Below are 23862 nucleotides of genomic sequence, written 5' to 3'. Positions count from 1 at the left end.
GTTAGTTGTCATTGCCATTATCATCATCATCATGTTGCTATTATCATTTCTATTATTCTATTTTTAATTAGTTATTACTAGTATATTCTTTATATTTATTGATTATACCTAGCCAATTTGTTCATGAACAGTAACAATTTTCTCTAATATTTATACTTTTATTTCTTTTTATCTTTATCTTGTCATATTGCCTTAGCTAGAGCTCCCAGTATAACGCTGAATGGTAGAATTAGGTATTGCAGGCATGTAGTCTGTTTCTTACTTTAGTTGGACCCCCTTTTAAAAATTTATCATTAGGGATAATATAATAGATACAACATCATTTCCAATTTTGTTACATTATTAAATATAAAACTAGGGTAGAAGTTTTGAATTATAACATGTAATAAATTTTTTATTTTAAAGTCATAAATGATTTGTCATTTTCTTTAAAAAATGTGTTTTACTAGTCATATTGACCTCCTGCCGCAGATACTGGGCTAATTGAGGGCAAGAACTGTCTCAATAATTTTCCCACAGCGTATGACATCCAGTAGATACTCACCAGATACTGCATGATCATAGGAAGAAGGGGTATTATATATTGCCACTTGACTTAGAAAACTAGTCAAATGCTCTTGTTAATTATAAGAAAAAGATTTATTACAAAATAAAATATTTAGAAAACAAACAAACAAAAAGTAGGTCAGTACTTCCTGGGCAGATATTTAGGTGACAAGATTGGAGCAGACTGCATATGTAATTAAAGTCCCTGGAGGCTAGCTTCTGACTCTCCCTGATGAAGCTATTTATATCAAATTGAAAACTGGATGAAATTTCCTAAATGAGAATAATTTACATTACTTATCATTTGCACTGCTTATATATTCAGGCTAGCTTTGTTTTCTATAAGAAACTGTTTCATCAGTTATTTATTTTTTTAAATACATTTTTCTGAGAGCAAAGGTTGTTTAACAATGTGGGCTTTACACTAACTTTAGCTAAAGTAATTTGGTGTTTGTCCGTCAAGTCGATTCGGACTCATAGTGACCCTAAAGGACAGAGTAGAACTGCCCCATAGAGTTTCCAGGAAGCACCTGGGGGATTCAAACTGCTGACCTTGTGGTTAGCTGATGTAGTTCTTAAGCACTACACCACCAGGGTTTCCAGTTCCTGATAGATAACTCTAAACCCTTGGAATTTGCTGAGTAACTGAGGTGCCTTTGTTATCTGTTGGCCTTTAGACCTCACCTAGGAATTTATGCTAATGAGACGACTCAGGCTGGGGCTGGTCAAACCAGGACCACCTTGTGATATCAGCTGAGCTCAAGGGAGGTGAGCTGATTCAATCAATATTACTACATAATGAAGCCCCAGTAAAGGCTTTGAACATGGAAGCTCCTTGTTAGTTAAAGTCATTGATGGGTGTGGTAGGGTAGCATGTCTCTTTTTGGAATATGGAATCTCTGGGTTGGGAGCCCTCTCAAACCTCCCCGCTGTGTGTCTTCTTTATATTGGTCCTGAGTTGCGTGTAATAAAAATGTTATTGTAAGTATAGTGTCTTCCTGAGTTCTGTGAGTCATTCTAGCAAATTATCAAACCCAAGGAATTACGGGGGAGCCAACATATCAGAAGTGAGAGAATGGATGTTGGGGATCACTGAGCTTATGGCCGGTGTCCTGAGGGAATAGAGGGAGCCCCCAAATTTGTAGCCAGCAGGTCAGAAGTGAGGGATCCCAAAGGTGGGAAGCGAGGAGCTTATAGCTAGCATCCTGAAGTGGTAGTGGGAAAATCCCAAATTTGTAGCCAGCAGGCCAGCAGTGAGGGTGTTGTGGGGACTCCCAAGCTTGTGCTGTAGGTCTTGGACAGATCTGGCAGTCCAGAGGACTGTGTCCTTTAACTTGTGAGCTCTGATCTCCCTCCAGGTGGTTAGGGTCAGAGGGAGAAGTGCCGCATGTGCAGCTGATGTCAGAACAGAAGGGGACAGAGGCGAACAGGATTGATGATAAATTGACTTGGATTCTTCGGCACAGTTTGGTGTCAGGGAAGTCAAAAGTGGGAATTTGATATTTTTCCACACACGGAGATATTTAAACCAGTTTTGTAGGCATGAGATGTGTCTAAACTTGCATATCCTTCTGCCTATATATATATATTTTTTTATCTTACTAGAGAATCTGCTTTCAGAAAGGCACTCATGCACATAATGAGCTCCAGGTTGGAACTTCTCTCAAAATATATTTTGGCATCTTATTTCCTGGATGAATAGTCTATAAAGCTCTTGGTAGTCATATTAAGCTCTTGGTAGTCATATTAGCGGTAGCTAAAAGCCTGGTGAAATCCTGAGTAGACTCATAGGGCTTTCCTGCAGCCACAAAAACATCTTTTAAATCCACCCTAAGGATGCAGCAAGCCTCTATTTCTCACCAGATTGGTAATATATTAATAATGGCATCTTCTTTGTGAGCCTATTGCTTTTTTTTGTTTTTAAACCACATAATGCCATTCATAGTTTTGTTGTAAGTGCCTGAGAGCGGTATTATGCCTCCTGAGCTACCCAAGGATCAGATTTATGGCTTAGAATTCTTTAATAACTGTCTTCTTCCATAGTGTCTATAGACAGTGTCTTGCTCATGGCCAGTCTCAACAAATATTTGTAGAATAAATATGCTCAACATTCTTCACTGTTAAACCAGCACAATCAGGTGTGGAATAGGTGACTGGCTAAAGACTTTCCTGTGAATAGAAAGAGGTGCCCTTCAATTTCGCTTCATATGCGTGGAAAGCTGGACAGCGAATAAGGAAGATAAAAGAAGAGTTGATACCTTTGAATTATGGTGTTGGCAAAGAATACTGAATATACTATGGACCGCCAGAAGAATGAACAAAGGTGTCTTGGAAGAAGTACAGCCAGAATGCCCCTTAGAAGTGAGGACGGCGAGACTGTGTCTCACATACTTTGGACATGTTATCGGGAAAGAACAGTCCCTGGAGAAGGACATTATGGTAAATTTGAAGTAGTGTTCAAAATCCCCTTTGAGTGATGACAATTCCTTTGGGAGGGGAAATCAACCTGACAACAGGTAGAGGGTCAGTGAAAAAGAAGAAAACCCTCAACGAGATAGATCCACATAGTGGCTGCAACAATGGACTCAAGCATAATAATGATTGTAAGGATGGTGCAGGACCAGGCAGTGTTTCGTTCTGTTGTACATGGGGTTGCTACGAGTCGGAACCAATTACCTAACAATGACAACAACAACTCTTCAGTTAAACTTCCTCTTTTCTAGGTCTTCTTATTTCAATTGAATAAAATTGCATTGAGCTACTAATTATTGTGTTTATTGTGCATGATCTTAAAATGACTAAAATATGTTCCTATTTTTCCAAAAGCTTCTACTCTGAAGGGAAATACATATTGCCAACAATGCAGAGGTGAGCCCTTTGCCTCTGACCCTGACTTGTCTCCCTTCCTTCAGGGTCCCTTCACTTTCCTTATCTCTAATGTATCTTATCTGTCTTTTACCTCCATGTTTGTGGGATGTAGACAGCATATCCTCAATCAGAGATGGCAAAGGCCTGACTGACCTCTGTCATAGGACCTTCATGTTCAGTGTTTTTAGAAATGTATCTAAATTTGAATTAATGTTCAGAATCCCCTTTGAGTGATGACGGTTCCTTTGGGAGGGGAAATCAACCTGACAACAAGCTTATTCTTGAGTGGCTGCCTCTGTGTCTTAAAGTTTGTTTCCCAAATTACACTGATCTCTCACAGTCTTGTCAGAGAACGCTTTTTTTGCCCTCCTTGGTTTAAGTTTACCTTTCCTCCAGTAAAATCACATAGATTATCACTTTGTACTCTTTTAGAAACCCTTTGTTATTCTCAGATCTGTTGGTTTAACTGCTCAATACCTACTTTTTTTTCCCTATTATTCACTCAACTATCTAAAAACAATTTATCTCTGACCTCCTCTCTTTTACCTGTAAGCTAGCTGTTGCCTGACAGCCATAACTTTATATCAGAAACTAGGGAAGCTAAGGATTAGTTCCAGTATTCACCCCTTTATTGAGAGGTCATAGAAAATTGTTTAGCTTACAAGCTCTTATTGTAATTTTCCCTTAAGCTCTTAATATATTGCAAAATTGTTGTAGCTAATGGGTGCACAGAGTTTCTAGTATGTGAAACTTTATCTTATAGTTTGTTGACCTTATTTATTAATGATGATTTGACCTCATCACTTTTGCTCAGAGTTAGCCTCTTCGTTGCTGATGGCTATCAACCAGGTTATGATCCCAGTTGCTCTTGTTTCCCAGAGTCCCATAGCTGGGCTGCATGACAGATTGCTCAAAGGCACAGATGTGTTGCCTGGGACAGTAACACTAGTTACAAATGGATGAAAGGTTGGCCACCGCTTCTGATGTGTGTAGATCTGCAATATGGCTTGTAACCTGATTTTGTGTTAATGTTAAATTCTGAATGCCAGCTGCCTGAATGAAATGATCTACTTCTTGGCAACTTGTCATGTCTCAAATCGGGTAAGTGCTGTTTTCGTGGTGGTAATTCTTGTGTGCTTTTATTTCCACATTGAAATGAAGTTCCATCACTGAGCAGTGGTTTATTTCCACATTGAAATGAAGTTCCATCACTGAGCAGTGGTTTATTTCCATATTGAAATGGATCCCATGATAGAATAGCGGTTCTATAGAATAGGCTTGCAGTTTTTTCCTGTGGTATCTGGCTGAGGTAGAGCAGTTATTATCTAAAAGTTTTCTGTTTCACTAGGTTGCCCATTTCTTGATCATTGGCTAGACAAAGTAGACTTTTCTTGACTTTTTCTTTTTTTTCTGTGTCTGTTGGTGTTTCTTAGTTGTGAGTTTGTTCCTCTCCAAACTGGGAATATAATTATGAGAAAACAAAAACCAAAAAACAAAAAAACCCAGCAAACTCACCAGGTCATTCCTCAGATTCTGAAGTTCCTAGCCAGTTGGCTTTCTTCTCTCTGCCTTTCAGAGTCTTCTTATGTTGGTTTTATATACAACATCCAGGGTTTTTAGTTGTACCTACCGGGAGTAAAAGGAAAAAGTACATCTATCCCATCATCCCAGAAGTGGGAGTCCTAGAATAGTTCTTTTTAAATACTTCTACTTTATGGGTTCATGTTTACTTGAAGATGGGATAAATGTGCATTTTGTAATTATGACTGTTTGCAGATTCTGACATTAAGAATTCGTTTCTCTTGACAAATTTAGGAATTTTCAATAAGACATACACTATCAAATTGGGGCTTCTCTTAGCTGTCAAGAATGTGACAGGTTGAAATTCAACATTTTATTTCAAATTGTAAATGCTTACTTGTTCAGGAAAAATATTTGCATACATTTTTCAAAATGTAATATTTTGTTTTGGATGCAATTGTTACTTTTGGAGTAATAGACATTGAATATGAAAACTGCTCTTCTGTTTTAACTGTGTTGTCGTTGTTGTGTGCCATTGAGTTGATTCTTACTCATAACAACCCTACATGACAGAGTAGAACTGCCCCACAGGGTTTTGTAGGGAGCAGATCACCAGGTCTTTTCTCCTGCAAAGTGGCTGGTGAGTTCGAACCGTTGACCTTTTGGCTAGCGTCAAGTGCGTAACCATTGTACCACTAGGGCTCTTTGTTTTAAGCATCCTATGATTTTAATGGAAGCCCTGGTGGCATAGTGGTCAAGAGTTATGGCTGCTAACCAAAAGGCTGGTAGATTGAATCCACCAGGCGCTCCTTGGAAACCATATGGGGCAGTTCTACTCCATCCTATAGGGTCACTATGACTTGATGGCAATAGGTTTGGTTTTTTGGTTATGATTTTAATGTCACTCTATGGTAAAGAACACTGGTACTTGTAACAAAGTAGAAAGAGAAAAAAAATATAAAAGACACTAAGCATTTTCTTATTCTCATTTGAAATGACTAAAGGTTAATAGCTCATCAGTCAGCACATCCCAGTCAAACTTGCTCTTGGCTCAATTAGCCACATTTTTTGGGAATAAAATATCTCTATAAGTTTTAGTTTATAGGATGCTTCTGTTTCTGAAAAGTTTGTCCCAATAAAAAGTCCGCATCTGCACAAAAGGGAACAAAAAAGAGAGTGCTTAAATAAAAATGGTACGAGGGGTGGTTTGAAATGTTCCTGTTTGATAAATGAAGTCAGATTTCTCTGAATCAAATTTATGGTTCTGAAACTTGGTCACATCTTACCCAGTAATTCCTAGGATTGAGGGAAAAGAAAGTAACTATTTAACTGGGGAAAAAAACAAAAACAAAAACAGCCAGAAAAAAATACCTGAGTGGTACCTAGCTTTTGTAGAGAATGAGTAGGAAGGAGCCAGTTTTTCCTGCCACACCCACTCAGCTGACTCACCTGTTTCCTTTTCATTTTCTTTTTGATACTTGAGATTTTATGGCTTGCTTTCAGTGGAGCTACTAATAACTCAGATCTGGGTTGGGTTAGTCTGATAGCTGAATTCCGGTGTGCATTCCAACCCACAAAGTTGTCTGTTTTTGCATATTCTTTCCTTTCATAAAATAATTAAAATAAGTTTAGGTATTGAACAATGAATGTAATATAGAAATCTTCAGAACTATATATTGGCTATTTACTGTGTTACAAAATATATGAGAAAATGACTTCATAATTTTCAAGTGTAAGATTTTTTTTTGAGCCTAAAACCAGTTTTTATAATAGGTTTTCTTTCTGTATCCTCCATTTTGCTTTAAATTACCGGTTTATCATTTTATGTGTCATTTAAAAATCATAATTATCAGTAATCTCTATGTGCACTTCCTATGGCCTATAATGTAAACATCTTTTTTTTCTTGATATCAGTTCATAATGTCTTATTGCACAATATAAAAAATGTTTGTTTTCTCATTTTCCTTAAGAAATGATTCTAGGGAATAAATGTATTTACAGCCTGAAATGAAAGATTTGGGATTTACAAAGGAATTGGCTAGCCGGCAATGGGTTTGGTTTATTTTTGGAAACCGCATGGCGAAGTGGTTAAGAGTTCAGCTGCTGACCTAAAGTTTGACAGTTCAAATCCACCAGCTGCTCCTTGGAAATCCTATGGGGCAGTTCTAGTCTATCCTATGAGTCAGAATTGACTCCACAGCAACAATTTTTTTTTTATTGGGAGAATGTCACTTAGGTAAATTGATGGGTTTTATTATCTCATCTGATTTAAGAATCTCTAAATACCTAACAGTAAACAAAATTAAAAAGCTCTGGACCTTATTATTGTTAATAAGCCTACAAACCATCTCACCCCAGCATTACTGGCATGAATTAAAAAAACCAGAAACTAACAAAAGTTGGAGAGGCTGCGGTACAACCATTTTGGAAAATGATATGGCGCTTCCTTGTTGTTGTTGTTAGGTGCTGTTGAGTCGGTTCAGACTCATAGCGATCCTGTGTACCACAGAATGAAACGCTGCCCGGTCCTGTGCGATCCTTACAATCGTTGTTATGCTTGAGCCCATTGTTGCAGCCGTTGTGTCAGTCCATCTCCTCCAGGGTCTTCCTCTTTTCCACTGACCCTGTACTTTACCAAGCATTGTATCCTTCTCCAGAGACTGATTCCTCCTGAAAACATGCCCAAAGTATGTAAGACGCAGTGTCACCATCCTTGCTTCTAAGGAGCATTCTGGTTGTATTTCTTCCAAGACAGATTTGTTAGCATCTTTAAAAAGTTAGAAATAGAAATACCATATGATTCAACAGTCCCACTCCTAGGAATATATCGTAGACAAATAACAGCCCTGACATGAATAGACTTATACACACCCATGTTTATTGCAGCATTGTTCACAATGGCAAAAAGATGAAAACAACCTAGTTGCTCATCAACAGATGAATGGATAAACAAGCTATGGTACATACACACAATGGAGTACTATGCAATGATAAAGAACAGTGATGAATCTTTGAAGCATCTCACAACATGGATAAACCTGGAGGGCATTATGCTAAGTGAAATAAGTCAATCACAGAAGGACAAATGTATGAGACCTACTGTAAAAACTCATGAAAATGTTTACACGCACACACGAAAACAATCTTTGGTGGTTATGGGGGTGGAAAAACACTAAATAGACAATAGGTAAGTGGTAACTTTGGTGAAGGGTAAGACAGTACACAATGATGGGGAAGCCAGCACAACTTGTCCAAAGCAGGGTCATGGAAGCTCCATAAAACAAAACAAAACAAAAAAAACCAAACCCAGTGCCGTCGAGTTGATTCTGACTCATAGCGACGCTATAGCTCCATAGACACATCCAAACTCCCTGAGGGACCAAATTGCTGGGCTGGGGGTTATGGGGACCATGGTCTCAGGGAACATCTAGCTCAATTGGCAAAGCATAGTTTATAAAGGAAATGTTCTACATTCTGCTTTGGTGAGTAGTGTCTGGGGTCTTAAAAGCTTGTAAGCAGCTGTCTAAGATACTCCACTGATCTCACCCTGTCTGGAGCAATGGAGAATGAAGAAAACTAAAGACATAGGAAGGATTGGTCCAAGGGACTAACGGATCACAACTATCACTGCTTCCATCAGACTGAGTCCAGCACAGCTAGATGGTGCCCGGCTACCATCACTGACTGCTCTGACAGGGATCACAGTGGAGGGTCCTGGACAGAGCTGGAGAAAAATGTAGAACAAATTTCTAACTCACAAAAAAAGACCAGACTTACTCTCCTGAGAGTATGGCCCCTGGGCACCATTTTAGCTCAATAATGAAGTCACTCCTGGGGTTGACTGGCCAAGGATTGGACAGGCCCATAAAACAAAACGAGACTAAATGGGCACACAGCCCAGAGGCAAGGACTGGAAGGCAGGAGAGGACGGGAAAGCTAGTAATAGTGAACCTAAGTTTGAGAAGGGAGAGTGTTGATATGTTGTGGGGTTGGTAGCCAATGTTACAAAACAATATGTGTACTAATTGTTTAATGAGAAGCTAGTTTGTTCTGTAAACCTTCATCTAAAGTACAATAATAAAATAAATTAAAAAAAGTAAATTATGCCTCCATATATGGAAACCCTGGTGGCGTAGTGGTTAAGTGCTATGGCTGCTAACCAAAAGGTTGGCGGTTCAAATCCTCCAGGCGCTCCTTGGAAACTCTACGGGGCAGTTCTACCCTGTCCTATAGAGTTGCTATAGAGTCGCTATGAGTCGGACTTGACGGCACTGGGTTTTTTTTTGTATATGCTTAAGGTTGTCATCCAATGGTAAATGAAGAATCAGAGACATAGACTATGAGAACTTCAAAGAACTTAAAGAGTACTTAGTTATCCTTTCTTGTTGTTGTTGTTAGGTGCCATCGAGTTGGTTCCGACTCATAGCAACCCTATGCACAACAGAGCGAAACACTGCCCAGTCCTGCGCCATCCTTACAGTCGTTGTTATCCTTGAGCTCATTGTTGCAGCCACTGTGTGAAGCCACCTTGTTGAGGGACTTCCTCTCTTCCACTGACCCTGTACTTTGCCAAGCATGATGTCCTTCTCCAGGGACTGATCCCTCCTGACAACATGCCCAAAGTATGTAAGACGCAGTCTCGCCACCCTTGCTTCTAAGGAGCATTCTGGTTGTACTTCTTCCAAGACAGATTTATTCGTTCTTCTGGCAGTCCATGGTATATTCAATATTCTTCGCCAACCCCACAATTCAAAGGCGTCAATTCTTCTTCAGTCGTCCTTATTCATTGTCCAGCTTTCACATGCATATGATGCAATTGAAAATACCATGGCTTGGGTCAGGCACACTTTAGTCTTCAAGGTGGCATCTTTGCTCTTCAACACTTCAAAGAGGTCCCTTGCAGCAGATTGACCCAATGCAACACATCTTTTGATTTCTTGACTGCTGGTTCCATGGCTGTTGATTGTGGATCCAAGAAAAATGACATTCTTGACAACTTCAGTCTTTTTCCTTTTATCATGATGTTGCTCACTGGTCCAGTTGTGAGGATTTTTGTTTTCTTCATGTTGAGGTGCAATCCATACTGAAGGCTGTGGTCTTTGATCTTAATTAGTAAGTGCCTCAAGTCCTCTTCACTTTCAGCAAGGAAGGTTGTGTCATCTGCATAATGAAGGTTGCTAATGAGTCTTCCTCCAATCCTGATGCTCCGTTCTTCTTCATATAGTCCAGCTTCTTGGATTATTTGCTCACCATACAGATTGAATAGGTATGGTGAAAGAATACAACCCTGGCGCACAACTTTTCTGACTTTAAATCAGTCAGTATCCCCTTGTTCTGTCTGAACAACTGCCTTTTGATCTATGTAAAGGTTCATCATGAGCACAATTAAGTGTTCTGGAATTCCCATTCTTCGCAATGTTATTCATAATTTGTTATGATCCACACAGTCCAATGCCTTTGCATAGTCTATAAAACACAGGTAAACATCCTTCTGGTATTCTCTGCTTTCAGCCAGGATCCATCTGACATCGGCAATGATATCCCTGGTTCCACATCCTCTTCTGAAACCGGCCTGAATTTCTGGGAGTTCCCTGTCAATGTACTGCTGTAGCCGTTTTTGAATGATCTTCAGCAAAATTTTGCTTGCGTGTGATAATAATGATATTGTTCTATAATTTCCACATTCGGTTGGATCACCTTTCTTGGGAAGAGGCATAAACATGGATATCTTCCAGTCAGTTGGCCAGGAAGCTGTCTTCCATATTTCTTGGCATAGACGAGTGAGCACCTCCAGTGCTGCATCCGTTTGTTGAAACATCTCAATTGATATTCCATCAATTCCTGGAGCCTTGTTTTTCGCCAATGCCTTCAGAGCAGCTTGTACTTCTTCCTTTAGTACCATCAGTTCCTGATCATATGCTACTTCTTGAAATGGTTGAACATTGACTAATTCTTTTTGGTATAATGACTCTGTGTATTCCTTTCATCTTCTTTTGATGCTTCCTGCGTCTTTTAATATTTTCCCCATAGAATCCTTCACTGTTGCTACTCGAGGCTTGAATTTTTTCTTCAGTTCTTTCAGCTTGAGAAATGCCAAGCGTGTTCTTCCCTTTTGGTTTTCCATCTCCAGCTCTTTGCACATGTCACTATAATATTTTACTTTGTCTTCTCTAGAGGCCCTCTGAAATCTTCTGTTCAGTTCTTTTACTTCATCAATTCTTCCTTTTGCTTTAGCTGCTCGACGTTCGAGAGCAAGTTTCAGAGTCTCCTCCGACATACATCTGGGTATTTTCTTTCTTCCCTGTCTTTTCAATGACCTCTTGCTTTCTTCATGTATGATGTCCTTGAAGTGATTGCACAACTCGTCCAGTCATTGGTCACCAGTGTTCAATGCATCAAATCTATTCTTCAGGTGGTCTCTAAATTCAGGTGGGATATACTCAAGGTCATATTTTGGCTCTCGTGGACTTGCTCTCATTTTCTTCAATTTCAGCATGAACTTGCATATGAACAATTGATGGTCTGTTCCACATTCTGTCCCTGGCCTTGTTCTGACTGATGATACTAAGTTTTTCCATTGTCTCTTTCCACAGATGTAGTCAATTTGATTTCTGTGTGTTCCATCTGGCGAGGTTCATGTGTATGGACACCATTTATGTTGGTGAATGAAGGTATTTGCAATGAAGAAGTCGTTGGTCTTGCAAAATTCTATCATTCGATCTCGGGCATTGTTTCTATCACCAAGGCCATATTTTCCAACTACTGATCCTTCTTCTTTATTTCCAACTTTCACATTGAAATCACCAGTAATTATCAATGCACCTTGATTGCATGTTCGATCAATTTCAGACTGTAGCAGCTGATAAAAATCTTCTATTTCTTCATCTTTGGCCTTAGTGGTTGGTGCATATATTTGAATGATAGTCGTATTAACTGGTCTTCCTAGTAGGTCTATGGATATTGTGCTATCACTGACAGCATTGTACTTCAGAATAGATCTTGAAATGTTCTTTTTGATGATGAATGCAACACCATTCCTCTTCAAGTTGTCGTTCCCAGCGTGATAGACTATATGATTGTCTGATGCAAAATGGCCAATACCAGTGCATTTCAGTTCACTAATGCTTTTTTTTTTTTTTTTTTAATGCCTAGGATATGGATGTTTATGCATTCCATTTCATTTTTGACAATTTCTAATTTTCCTAGATTCATACTTCATACATTCCAGGTTCCGATTATTAATGGATGTTTGCAGCTGTTTCTTCTCATTTTGTGTTGTGCCACATCAGCAAATGAAGGTCCCAAAAGCTTTACTCCATCCACGTCATTAAGGTTGACTCTACTTTGAGGAGGCAGCTCTTCCCCAATCAACTTTTGAGTGCCTTCCAACCTGGGGGGCTCATCTTCCAGCACTATATCAGACAATGTTCTGCTGCTATTCATACGTTTTTCACTGGCTAATGCTTTTCAGAAGTAGAGTGCCGGGTCCTCTTCCTAGTCTGTCTTAGTCTGGAAGCTCAGCTGAAACCTGTCCTTCATGGGTGACTCTGCTGGTATCTGAATACCTGTGGCATAGCTTCCAGCATCACAGCAACAAGCAAGCCCCCACAGTACGACAAACTGACAGACATGTGGGGGTATCCTTTCTTATTTTGCACGTAAAGATATCAAGGCCCAAAGATGGTAATGAGTCATTTACAAAAAAAAAAAAAGTTTATAGAAAATATAATAGTCCACATTCTTTTTCCATAAAATAGATGGTCCCTTGTAGAAAGGTGGTTATTTTTAAATATATCTATAAATTTTTGATACCTCCCTTCAAGAGGTAGGAAACCCTGGTGCTGTAGTGGTTATGAACTACATCTGCAAACCACAAGGTTGGCAGCTCTAATCTACCAGACTCCTTGGAAACTCTATAGGGCAGTTCTGTTCTGTCCTATAGGGTAACTATGAGTTGAAATTGACTCGAAGACAACAGGTTTGATTTTGGGTTCTCAAGAGGTAGAGATTCGCACCTTTCCCATTGAAGGAGAGTTGATGACTTGCTTTTAACAAATAGGTTGTGGTGGAACTGACCACAAGTGACTTCTGAGGCTAGGTCAATGTGGCTTCCTTCCTCTTTGCTTTCTTTCTGGGTTCACTCACTGTGGGCAAAGCCAGCTGCCATGTTGAAAAGATACTCAAGAACCCATATGGAGAGAACCATGTGGTGAGAAACTGAAGCCTCTTTACAATAGCCACTGAGGAATTAAGACCTGTTGCCACTAGCCATGTGAGTGGGCCATCTTGGAAGCAGATCCTATAGCTCCAGTCAAGTCTTCAGGTGCTTGCATCCCTGGCTAAAACCTTGATTGCAAGTCAAGCCTTGACTGAGAGACCCTGAGCCAGATCCACCCAGTTAAGTCTCTCCCAAGCTTGAGATAATAAATATTTGGTTTAAGTCATAGGGTTTTGCAGTAATTTGTTACACAGGTATAGCTGTAGCAAGTAAAGTTTTTCCCTCCTTAAGATTCGGTTCCTCTGCTATGTGATTTTTTTTCCCCTTTGGGCTAAACAAGTCAAAGTCAGATTATCCTAAAACTTAATGAATTTTGAATTTTCATTCAAATAAAAGCTTATTGCAAAAGCTTAATTTTAAATTATATTAGAATGTAAAATAATGGAAATTTGTATCATGGTTTTTTGAAAAAGGTAATGAGAATGTTTTTCTTAGTTTGTATTTTGTCCATTTTTACAGCTGGATTCTGATGGCACCATTACTATAGAGGAGCAGATTGTCCTTGTGCTGAAAGCCAAAGTACAGTGTGAACTCAACATCACTGCTCAGCTCCAGGAGGGAGGTAAAGATGCTAAGAAAATTGTATCCCACAAAGACTGCAGACTTCTGCTCTTATTTAGTGTTAGAAGATCTTAACAGCAATTCCCTATGTTTCCACATGGAGGGGTGTGTATTAGAATAACGGCCCTTTTTTCATCTATTTACGCCACTTGTTCGTCCCTCCCTATAGAAGGAGTGACTTGCCCTATTAGTGAGTTTGGGAATAGGAATAGGGTGTATGCACATTAGCTTTTTTCTTAGGGACCTGCCCTCCCATAGAGAGCATACATACTGGTCTGCCCTTGACCGTGCAGTAGTAAGCTTTGTGGGACAGCCTCTGTCCCTGTGGGTATTGACCAGCTTTGGGTAGTTAGTGCAATTCAGGACAGCAAAGAAGCAAGCTATATTCATCAAAAAACTTTATTGGTAATAAGATTTCAATTGTAAATCCATCTGTCTGACTCCTTATGTGTTTCTCAATTAGTTCCAAATTCAAGTGGGAAAGAGGGGTGCTATTTACTGAGCTCCCTAAATTCCTAATAATTAGAATGCAACAGAAAATTCCTTATATGCAATTCGATATCTGCTTTGTTCTAGTCTCCAAATGTTTTTAAAAATTTTTTTGTAATTTATTTCTAACTTAAATGGTTATGATCAGAAAATGTTGCCCCCATGATGCTAATTTTTAAAAATGTGCTGAGATTTTAGGGCTTATATTGTCTTTTAACTGAAGAGTTTGGCTCAGATAATTTATTAGTAACAATTATTATTATAATTTTTGTGGTTATTCTGGAAATTTTATAAGGTATATTTAACTTAAGAAAATTTAAAGCAAACTAGTAACATCCCCCGTTTCAAATAATAAAAGGAGTTTGAAATGCTTTAATTGCTTCTCAAGTTATATGCTATTGTTATACTGGATTTTAGGTATATCTTAATTTTATGTTATTATAAATTATATATCTTAATTTTATGTTATCATAAATTGTGGAGTTGAGATTTTTTAAGTGTATTCGACTTCTTACTATCTTTTTTTCCCTCACCTTTCTGTTTTGCACTTCATTCTGAGATAATTTCCTTCTTCCTGAAGTATATCTTTTAGGATTTCTTTAAGTTAGAATCCCTCTGGTAGTAAACTCTGTTTTTCTTTGTCTGCCAAATGTCTTTATTTTAGTCTCAAAATTGAAAGATACTTCTTTGGGACATATTATCATTTGCTGAAATTTTTTGTTTTTTAGCACTTTTAAGATATTATTTCAGTTTTTTTTTTTTTCTAGTTTCCTCTGTTACTGTTGAGAAATTCTCAGACTTTGTTGGTGATTTTTTTTCCCTCTGGATCCTTTTAAGATCTTCTATTTGACTTTCATGTTCTGCAATTTTACACTGTATGTAAGTGTAGATTTATTGAATTTCTTGAATCAGAGGTCTGTATCTTTATTCAGTGCTGGGAATGTCTCAGCTATTTTGTCTTTGAAAATTTGCCCTCCATTCTGTTTATTCTGCCCTTCTGAGACATTAATTAGAAAAATGTGGGATCTTCCTGCACAGTTCTCCAAGTCTCCACATCTTATATTTCTTTCTTTCTTTTTTGGTCTCTCCACTGCTGTTTTACTAATGTCTTTAAGTCTATTGTCCTCTTTACCAGTTCTCTCTTTAGCTTTGTCTAATGTTTAAATTTGATAGTCTCTTGTGCCTTCAATATTCATTTAATATTTTCCTTATTTCCTTAAACCTATTTTGTATTTCGCATTCAACAATTCCAATAGCCATAGACTTCATTGGTCAATGTTGACAACCACACATGGTGGTGTATTTTCTTGTGTATTTAATGATTCACGGTTAGAAACTCATGAAATTCAGTGTTAAAGTACATTCCTTCAGAGAACATTTGCATTTCCTTTTGTAAGGTGCCTAGAAGAGCTATCAACCTAAGTTCACTTTAAACTAAATTTAGGTGACATATCAATGTAAGCTTATGGTTAGAAATTGTCAGGGAAGTTTTTTTTTTTTTTTTTTCTTCTTTACTGTTCCTCTCTCAACTCCAAATGGAGCTAAGGCTGAAACAGATCGATCTTTCTGAAGACTGGTTTTGTTTCTAGTTTACCTACCAAAGCAGTTATATTTGGGGGATTCTGACTTGATACAGGGATCCCCAATCCAATTTTCACCCTTATCTGGCATAAGTCTTCATCTTTTTTTGCTGAAACATCACCGAAACCCAAGCTCTAAGTCAATAAAATTCTCTAAGATGAATTCAAATGCAGTACTTGCTAAGATATAGAATATTCTGTGGCCTCAGATTGACTCCTATACTCTATAGCCATCTAAACCATGCTTTAAAATGATGATTTTCATTCTAATATGGTCTTTGTAGGTATGTTGTATTAGGTGGGAGTTCTCTGCATAGTTAGACTGATAGTGCCATGAAAGGGAATCCTTCATGCTACTCTCTAAAGAACACTGACTGATATCTCAGATGTACAGCTCGGCCAACAAGGAACAGCATCAACACAAAGGAATTTGTAGGGATTATTTTCTATGAGGGCTGAATGAATTATTTTCTATGAAAAATTTTGAGCTAAAAGATATCTCAGAGATTACCTAATCCAACATTATCATCTCCAAAGTTTTTTTTTTAACAGTTCAACAAATATTATGTGCCACCATGTATTGATGAGTAAGATTCAGTCTTGGCTTGTGGAGCTGATTGTCTAGTAAGGGAGATAGACATCTTTTGTTATTCTGTGTAAGTTTAACAACAGAGGTACTTAGAACTATGAGACCACCAAAAAGCATCTTAATTCATCAGGAGGTATCAAAGAAGCCTTCCTGGAGGAATAATCATCTCATCTTAAAACTAAAGAATGGGTGGGAGTTAGGTGGGTGAAGAAGGACGTAAAAGGAATTTCAGGCAGAGGGAAGAAGATACGCAAAGGCAAGGAAGTATGAGCAGTTACACGCCACGTGAATTACACTTAAAATAACAAGTTAACTAGATGTAAATTTATATAACATCTAAAATGTATGAAGAAAGAAGTCATATGAAACATGTAGATGAATAAATATGAAAAGAGAAAAGGCATTTTCTTTGAGATCCTTCTCCATTCAAATAGGATCAAATTAAAGCTGGCCAAACTTTGGTCTGCCTTTCAGTGAAAATGTCTAGTTATTTGTAAATTCACTCAAAGTATCTTCAATTTATATGTATAAAAAAGAGTGTTATTTTAAACTCACTAGCTAATTTAAGGAATTTTTATTAAAAAAATTTTTTTTTAAAGAGCCCCAAAGATTCCACAAGAAAACTACTTGAACTAATTGAAAAATTCAGCAGAGTAGCAGAATGTAAGATCGACATAAAAAAAATCAATTGGATTCCTGTATACTAATAAATAGAACTTCGAAAAGGAAATCAGGAAAACAATACCATTTATAATAGCCCCTACAAAGATAAAATACTTAGGAATAAATCTAACCAGAGATGTAAAAGACCTGTACAAAGAAAACTGCAAAACTGTATTGTAAGAAACCAAGAGACATACATAAATGAAAAAACATACCATGCTGATGGATGGGAAGACTCAACATTGTGATAATGTCAATCCTACCCAAAGTGATCTATAGATATAATGCAATCCCAATCCAAATACCAACAGCATTCTTTATGGAGATGGAAAAACAAATAATGAACTTTATATCGAAAGGAAAGAGGCCCCAGATACGCAAAGCATTACTGAAGAAAAAGAACAAAGTAGGAGGCTTCATATTACCTGATCTCAGAACCTATTCTATAGCCACAGTAGTCAAAACAGGCTGGTACTGGTACAATGACAGACACACAGACCAATGGAACAGAATTGAGAACCCAAATGTAAATTCATCCACCTTTGGTCAGCTGACCTTTGACAAAGGACCAAAGTCCATTCAATGGGGGAAAAGACAGTCTTTTTAACAAATGGTGCTGGCAAAACTGGATGTCCATCTATAAAAAAATGAAACAGGACCCATACCTCACACCATACACAAAAACTAATTCAAAATGGATCAAATACCTAAATATAAAACCAAAAATGATAAAAATCATGGAAGAAAAATTAGCAACAACCCTAGGGGCCCTAATACTTGGTATAAATTCAATACAAGCCATAACTAACAATGTACAAATACCAGAAGATAAAGTAGATAACTAAGAGCTCCTGAAAATTAAATACTACGCTCATCAAAAGACTTCACCAAAGAGTAAAGAGAACCTACAGACTGGGAAAAAACTTTTGGCTATGACATACCTGACAAGGATCTAATTTCTAAAATCTATAAGATACTGCAATACTGTAACAATAAAAAGACAAATGATCCAATTAAAAAATGGGCAAAAGATGTGAACAGACACATTACCAAAGAAGACATTCAGGTGGATCACAGACACCTGAGGAAATGCTTGTGATCCTTAGCCATTAGAGAAATGTAAATCAAAACTACAGTGAGATACCATCTCACCCTGACATTGCTGGCACAGATCAAAAAAACAGAAAATAACAATTGTTGGAGAGGTTGTGGGGAGATTGGAACTCTTATGCACTGCTCATGGGAATGTAATATGGTACAACCACTGTGGAAAACGATATGGTGCCTCCTCAAAAAACTGGAAATAGAAATACTGTATGATCTAGCAGTCCCACTCCTAGGAATATATCCTAGAGGAATAAGATCCATCACACGAATAGACATATGTACACCAATGTTCACTGCAGCATTATTCACAATAGCAAAAAAGATGTGAACAACCTAAATGGCCATCAAGAGATGAATGGATAAACTTTTTTACACACAATGGAATACTATGCAAAGATAATAAACAATGATAAATCCAAGTAAATCTCAGAACGTGTGAATCTGAAGGGCATTATGCTGAGTGAAATAAGTCAATCTCAAAGAAACAAATATTCTATGAGACCACTATTATAAAAACTCAAGAAAAGGTTTACACATAGAAAAAAACAATCTTTGATGGTTATGAGGGAGAGGCGGGGAATCACTAACTCAATAGCAGACAAGTGTTAACTTTGGTGAAAGGAAAGAAAATACACAATATAGGGAAAGTCAACACAACTTGACCAAGGCAAAGCCATAGGAGCCTCCTAGACACATCCAAACACCTTGAGGGACTGAGTTACTAGGGCTGAGGGCTGGGGACCATCATCTCGGGGAACATCTAGGTCAATGGGCATAACGTAGTTCATTAAGAAAATGTTCTACATCCTAGTTTGGTGAGTAGCACCTGTAGTCTTAAAAGCTTGCAATCAGCCATCTAAAATACGTCTATTGGTCCCATCACGTTTCGAGCAAAAGAGAATGAAGAAAACCAAAGATGGAAGGAAAATATCAGTCTGAAGGACCAATGGACCACAGAAACCACAGCCTCCACTAGCCTGAGCCCAGAAGAAATAGATGGTGCCCAGCTACCGCCACCTACCTCTCTGACAGGGATCACAATCGAGGGTTCCAGGCAGAACAGGAGAAAAAATGTAAAACAAAATTCAGATTCACAAAAAAAGACCAGACACTGGTCTGACAGAGACTGGAGGGACCGCTGAAACTATGGCCCCTGGACACCACTAACTGAGAACTGAAGCCTCTCCACTCCTGAAGTCCACCTTTTAGCCAAAGATTAGACAGGCCTATAAAAGAAACAACACATGTGAGGAATGTGCCTCTTAATTCAATCAAGTATAGACCAAACGGGCAACACTTGACCAAAAGCAAAGACAAGAAGGCAGGAACGGAAAGGAAACCTGGAAGAATGGACATGGGAAACCCTGGGTGTAAAGGGAAAGGGGGAGAGTGCTGACACGATGCGAGGTTTGCAATCAATATCATAAAACAATTTGTGCATAAATTTTTGAATGAGAAACTAATTTGGGCTGTACTTTCACCTAAAACACAATAAAAAAAATTGAAGATTGAAAGATGTGTAACAAATGTTTAGGAATAAGATATTATGTTGCCTGCAATTTACTTTAAAATGTCATAACAAAAAATATATTAGATGAAATAAATATGCTAAAACAGTAATAACTGTTAATTCTTAAGTCATGCTTGTATAATATTTTCTCTTTTCTTTCTGAATGTTTATGAAAGAAAAAAATGTAAATATGTATTCCTATTTATAAAACTATTCAATTATTTAAAAACAAAAAAGATAATATTATTTATCCCAGTTCTACTTCTGAAAAAAGACCAAGTTAGATTCTTCAGATTTTAGATTGTTCTAAATATCATTGCTTGAAAAGCTTCATTACTAAGTAGTTTGTCTTGGCACACACAAAAGATTACAAGAATTATAATTAATGGTGTTAAGTTATAAAGGGAGATTGGTGAGTCATTAAGTAACTAATTAGTGTCTTGCCAAATAATAAAAGCATTTACTCACATATGATATGAAATGATTATCAAAAAGAAGATGCTAATTAAGGTTCTGTGTTATTTAGAGGTCATCATTTACCCAATCTTTTCAACTTTCTGTGAATGTTTATCCGTGTGTTTGTCAAAGAGCCATCAGAGAAATAAAACTGACTGTAAATGGACGTGATCTGCAGAAACATTTGGGGGGAGCATTGGTCTCTTTAAATTTGGGGGAGTGTGAAGATTGGTAGTGGTGGTGGGATCTTGTGGGGACCTAGAAAACTGTACTTCTTAAAGCGTAAAGAAAAAAATCAGATGTTTTTCCCATAGCAATTTAAAAATGACATGAATACAAAATAAGCTAGTCATTGGATGTTACAGTTGTATGAAGATTTTATTCCATCATGTGACTACGTCTTGCCAGAAACAATGTATGACTGCCCAGCGTAGATTTTAGAGGAACAATTGGGTTACAGGAAAACAAGAATATGTGTCCTGGGTTAATTTATATAGATTTCAGAATCGACTCGACGGCACTTTTTTTTTTTTTAATCAGGTATAAGATTGAACAGTCCAGATGAATAAAGACATGCGACTTGCTAATGGCATTGGAATGGATTGGAAGCCATATGGGATGCTGTCAAGATACAGGAAAGAGTCTAGGGCAAAGTAGATGGGAGAGGTTGATTCAAAACACTCTGTATAAACAGGAAAGAAAGAAAGAAACAAACAAAAAGCAGGTAATGGTGGAAAGAGAAGCAGGAGAAGCTGTGCAGCTGAAGCAGGAGCCAGTGTGATGAGTTTCTGGGTCATTTGTGATGATGTAGAGCCTCAGCTTGTATTATCTGGGCAAAGTAAGGCTGTTTCCAAGAAAATGTTCTCTTCTCCAAGAACACTGTGGGCAGGGGAAGCCATGTTTTTCTTATTGCTTCAGCAGTCCACAAAGCAAATAAAGTGTTCGTTTCTCTGTGATAGGTTGGACACTAAAAAATTTCAGGTTTATGCTGAGTTATTTTCTGTAGTAGGCAATGGTTTGATGAGTTCTGTAATCAGACTTTAAAACCGAACAAACTGACACCATGATCATTAGCTTAAAGAAAGACCCTCAGCTAAAGTTAGTGTAAGTGGTAACCACAAAAATTCAGAGAACTATAATAAATAGTACTTGTGGGAGGCAGAAAAATGGCCCTCAGAAGATGTCCATACCCTAATCTCTGATGTTAAGCCTGTGTATGTTACTTTACGTGATAAAAGGCATTTTGCTGATGGATTTAAGGTTAGGGATCTTAATATAGGGAGATTATCCTGGATTATTTTGGTGTGCCCAGTGTAATCACAGGGACCCTTAAAAAAGCGGAAGAGGAAGGCAGAAGCATCCCTCAGAGATGTGGCAAAAGGGGAGAGTGCAGGAAAGATTTGAAGTGTGAGAAGGACTAGACCATCCCTTGCTGACTTGGAAGATGGAGGAAGAGGGCACAAGCCAAGGACTGCAAGCAGCTTCTAAAAGCTGGGAACAGCTTTCAGCTGACAGTCAGCAAGGAATCAGGGAGCTTTGTCCTCCAACCGCAAAGAGCTGAAATCTGCCAACAACCCAAATGCTCAAGGAAACGGATTGATTTGTAACTAATACAAGTGCAATTGTTTAAATCTTTTTAATTTGCGCAAATCAAATGTTCTGGTTGTCTGGACCTTGGATGAGGTTAGTAGGTGAATTCTGGGCATTCCTATCATATCTACCCCATTCTAATTTCTAAAACTACCAATTTGTTTTATATTTTACCACAGGCAGAGATCTGAAATTTTGTATATTTGAATGCATTTATTGTCTGGTTCCAACTAAATTTTTCTTTGTTTGCTTTTTAATTTCTATCTTCACCAGAGGGAAATTGTTTCCCAGAATGGGATGGACTAATTTGTTGGCCCAGAGGAACAGTGGGGAAGATATCGGCTGTCCCATGCCCTTCTTACATTTATGACTTTAATCATAAAGGTATTGCCTTTTTCTAAAATGATTAATTTGAAACAGAATTCTTCTTTTCTTTCTTTCTTTCTTTTTAAATAGACTCTAAGGGAATTGAGCAATTTCAACATCTTTCTTCATGTCTTTGTAGGAGTTGCTTTCCGACATTGTAACCCCAACGGAACATGGGATTTTATGCACAGTTTAAATAAAACTTGGGCCAATTATTCAGACTGCCTTCGCTTCCTGCAACCAGATATCAGCATAGGAAAGGTAATGGTATTTTTGTGTTTGTGAAACTTTAAAGGAAAAAAGAATAATGCTTTTGCATAATTCTTGGTTATCAGCCATTCTGTATAAAAACCCTTTTATTCTTTAACATGATGATTATAAAAGGCTGATCTAATTTCACATCAGTGTTGTTTCCAATATAGCAATTATATGGAAACCTTGAAAACTTCCAGATAGTTACTTGTAAGTTATACCTGCTGGTTTAAAAGCCATGCTTTAATTTATAGTACTTAGACCTCTTCAGTAAAAATACACGATAATATATAGGTGTGATGCTAGGAGTCAACATGATAAATGGATGTACGAATGATTTTTTTGAGGACCCTGACCACCTAGAGTCTACCATGCATAAACTCTCCCAACATTAGAATTTTCCTTTATGCCTGGTGATGTTTTTGGTAGAAAGAGCAGTAAGAGAGAAGTGGTAAGTTAAAGATTTCTTTATTATTACCATTACTATCATATATATGGAAACCCTGGTAGCATAGTGGTTAAAAACTACATCTGCTAACCACAAGGTCAGCAGTTTGAATCCACCAGGTGCTCCTTGGAAACTCTATGGGGCAGTTCTACTTTGTTCTATAGGGTCGCTATGAGTCTGAATTGATTCAATGGCAATGTTTTTTTTTGTTTTATCACACATATATTAGTTGCAATTAATATTGCTATTAGCATTCGTAGTCCCAACTTCCTTTCTTAACTTTCTTCTTTTCTAACGTAAAGCACTATCACCTTACTGAACTCTTTAGTAAGTTGCTGAATGATCTTCAGTTTTGTATTTTATCACTGACAATCTTCTTGGATAAAATTAGTCAATGGAAAGAATTTTTCTTAGATAAAATTGGTCAGTTTTGGGAGATTATCACTCTACAACAGAACTAAAGCCAATATTGAGTGAATATAAAATGCTTCAAAATAAATTTCAGTTTCAATGACAGAAACATTCACTGATTTTTACTATACTCTGTAATAAATTTTGTTGTGCTTTAAATGGTGAAAAATAGAGATCTTTCACAGCTTTTAAATGTCCATTAGATTAAATCATGGTTTTATTTATACACAATTCTAACTTTATAACCATTTTTTGTGATTACTGTGTATCCCAAGAAGCAAAGCAATTAAGGATGGTTGGTATACCCAAGATATGTACTATTTCATATAAAACAGGTTTAAAAGTTAACTGAAAAATTTGAAGAATTTCATTAGCATAAATAATTAATTTTATCTGCTTAATTAAAAAGATAAAAAATGTTTTCTATTGTTGACAATCATTAAACAACAATTTGAGAAAGTTTAAGAAAAATAAGAGTCTACTAATAAAACTATCTCCTAAAGTTTTTATATACTGGAGGGCAAAATGATATTACTTATTTATAAATTATAATTTATTAATGGTTATAATGACTTTTTTTTTGATATGAAGGAAAAGGAATATACACATGCATGTATTTAGAAAAAA

The 23862-nt window shown here is 37.4% G+C and overlaps 1 protein-coding gene across 1 annotated transcript in view; it reads left to right on the top strand.

Moving 5' to 3' along the window:
• Positions 1 to 23862, top strand: part of PTH2R (parathyroid hormone 2 receptor) — an 85008-nt gene that overhangs the window by 10400 nt on the left and 50746 nt on the right. Inside the window, exons 2-4 of the mRNA XM_003405919.4 lie at positions 13673 to 13775; positions 22032 to 22142; positions 22264 to 22385. Of these exons, the coding sequence (XP_003405967.1) occupies positions 13673 to 13775; positions 22032 to 22142; positions 22264 to 22385 (336 nt within the window). The remainder of the gene's footprint in view (positions 1 to 13672; positions 13776 to 22031; positions 22143 to 22263; positions 22386 to 23862) is intronic.

This window comes from Loxodonta africana, chromosome 6 (assembly GCF_030014295.1).
Source record: "Loxodonta africana isolate mLoxAfr1 chromosome 6, mLoxAfr1.hap2, whole genome shotgun sequence".
Taxonomy (NCBI): Eukaryota; Metazoa; Chordata; class Mammalia; order Proboscidea; family Elephantidae; genus Loxodonta; species Loxodonta africana.
This window is presented reverse-complemented; position numbering and strand designations above follow the sequence as displayed.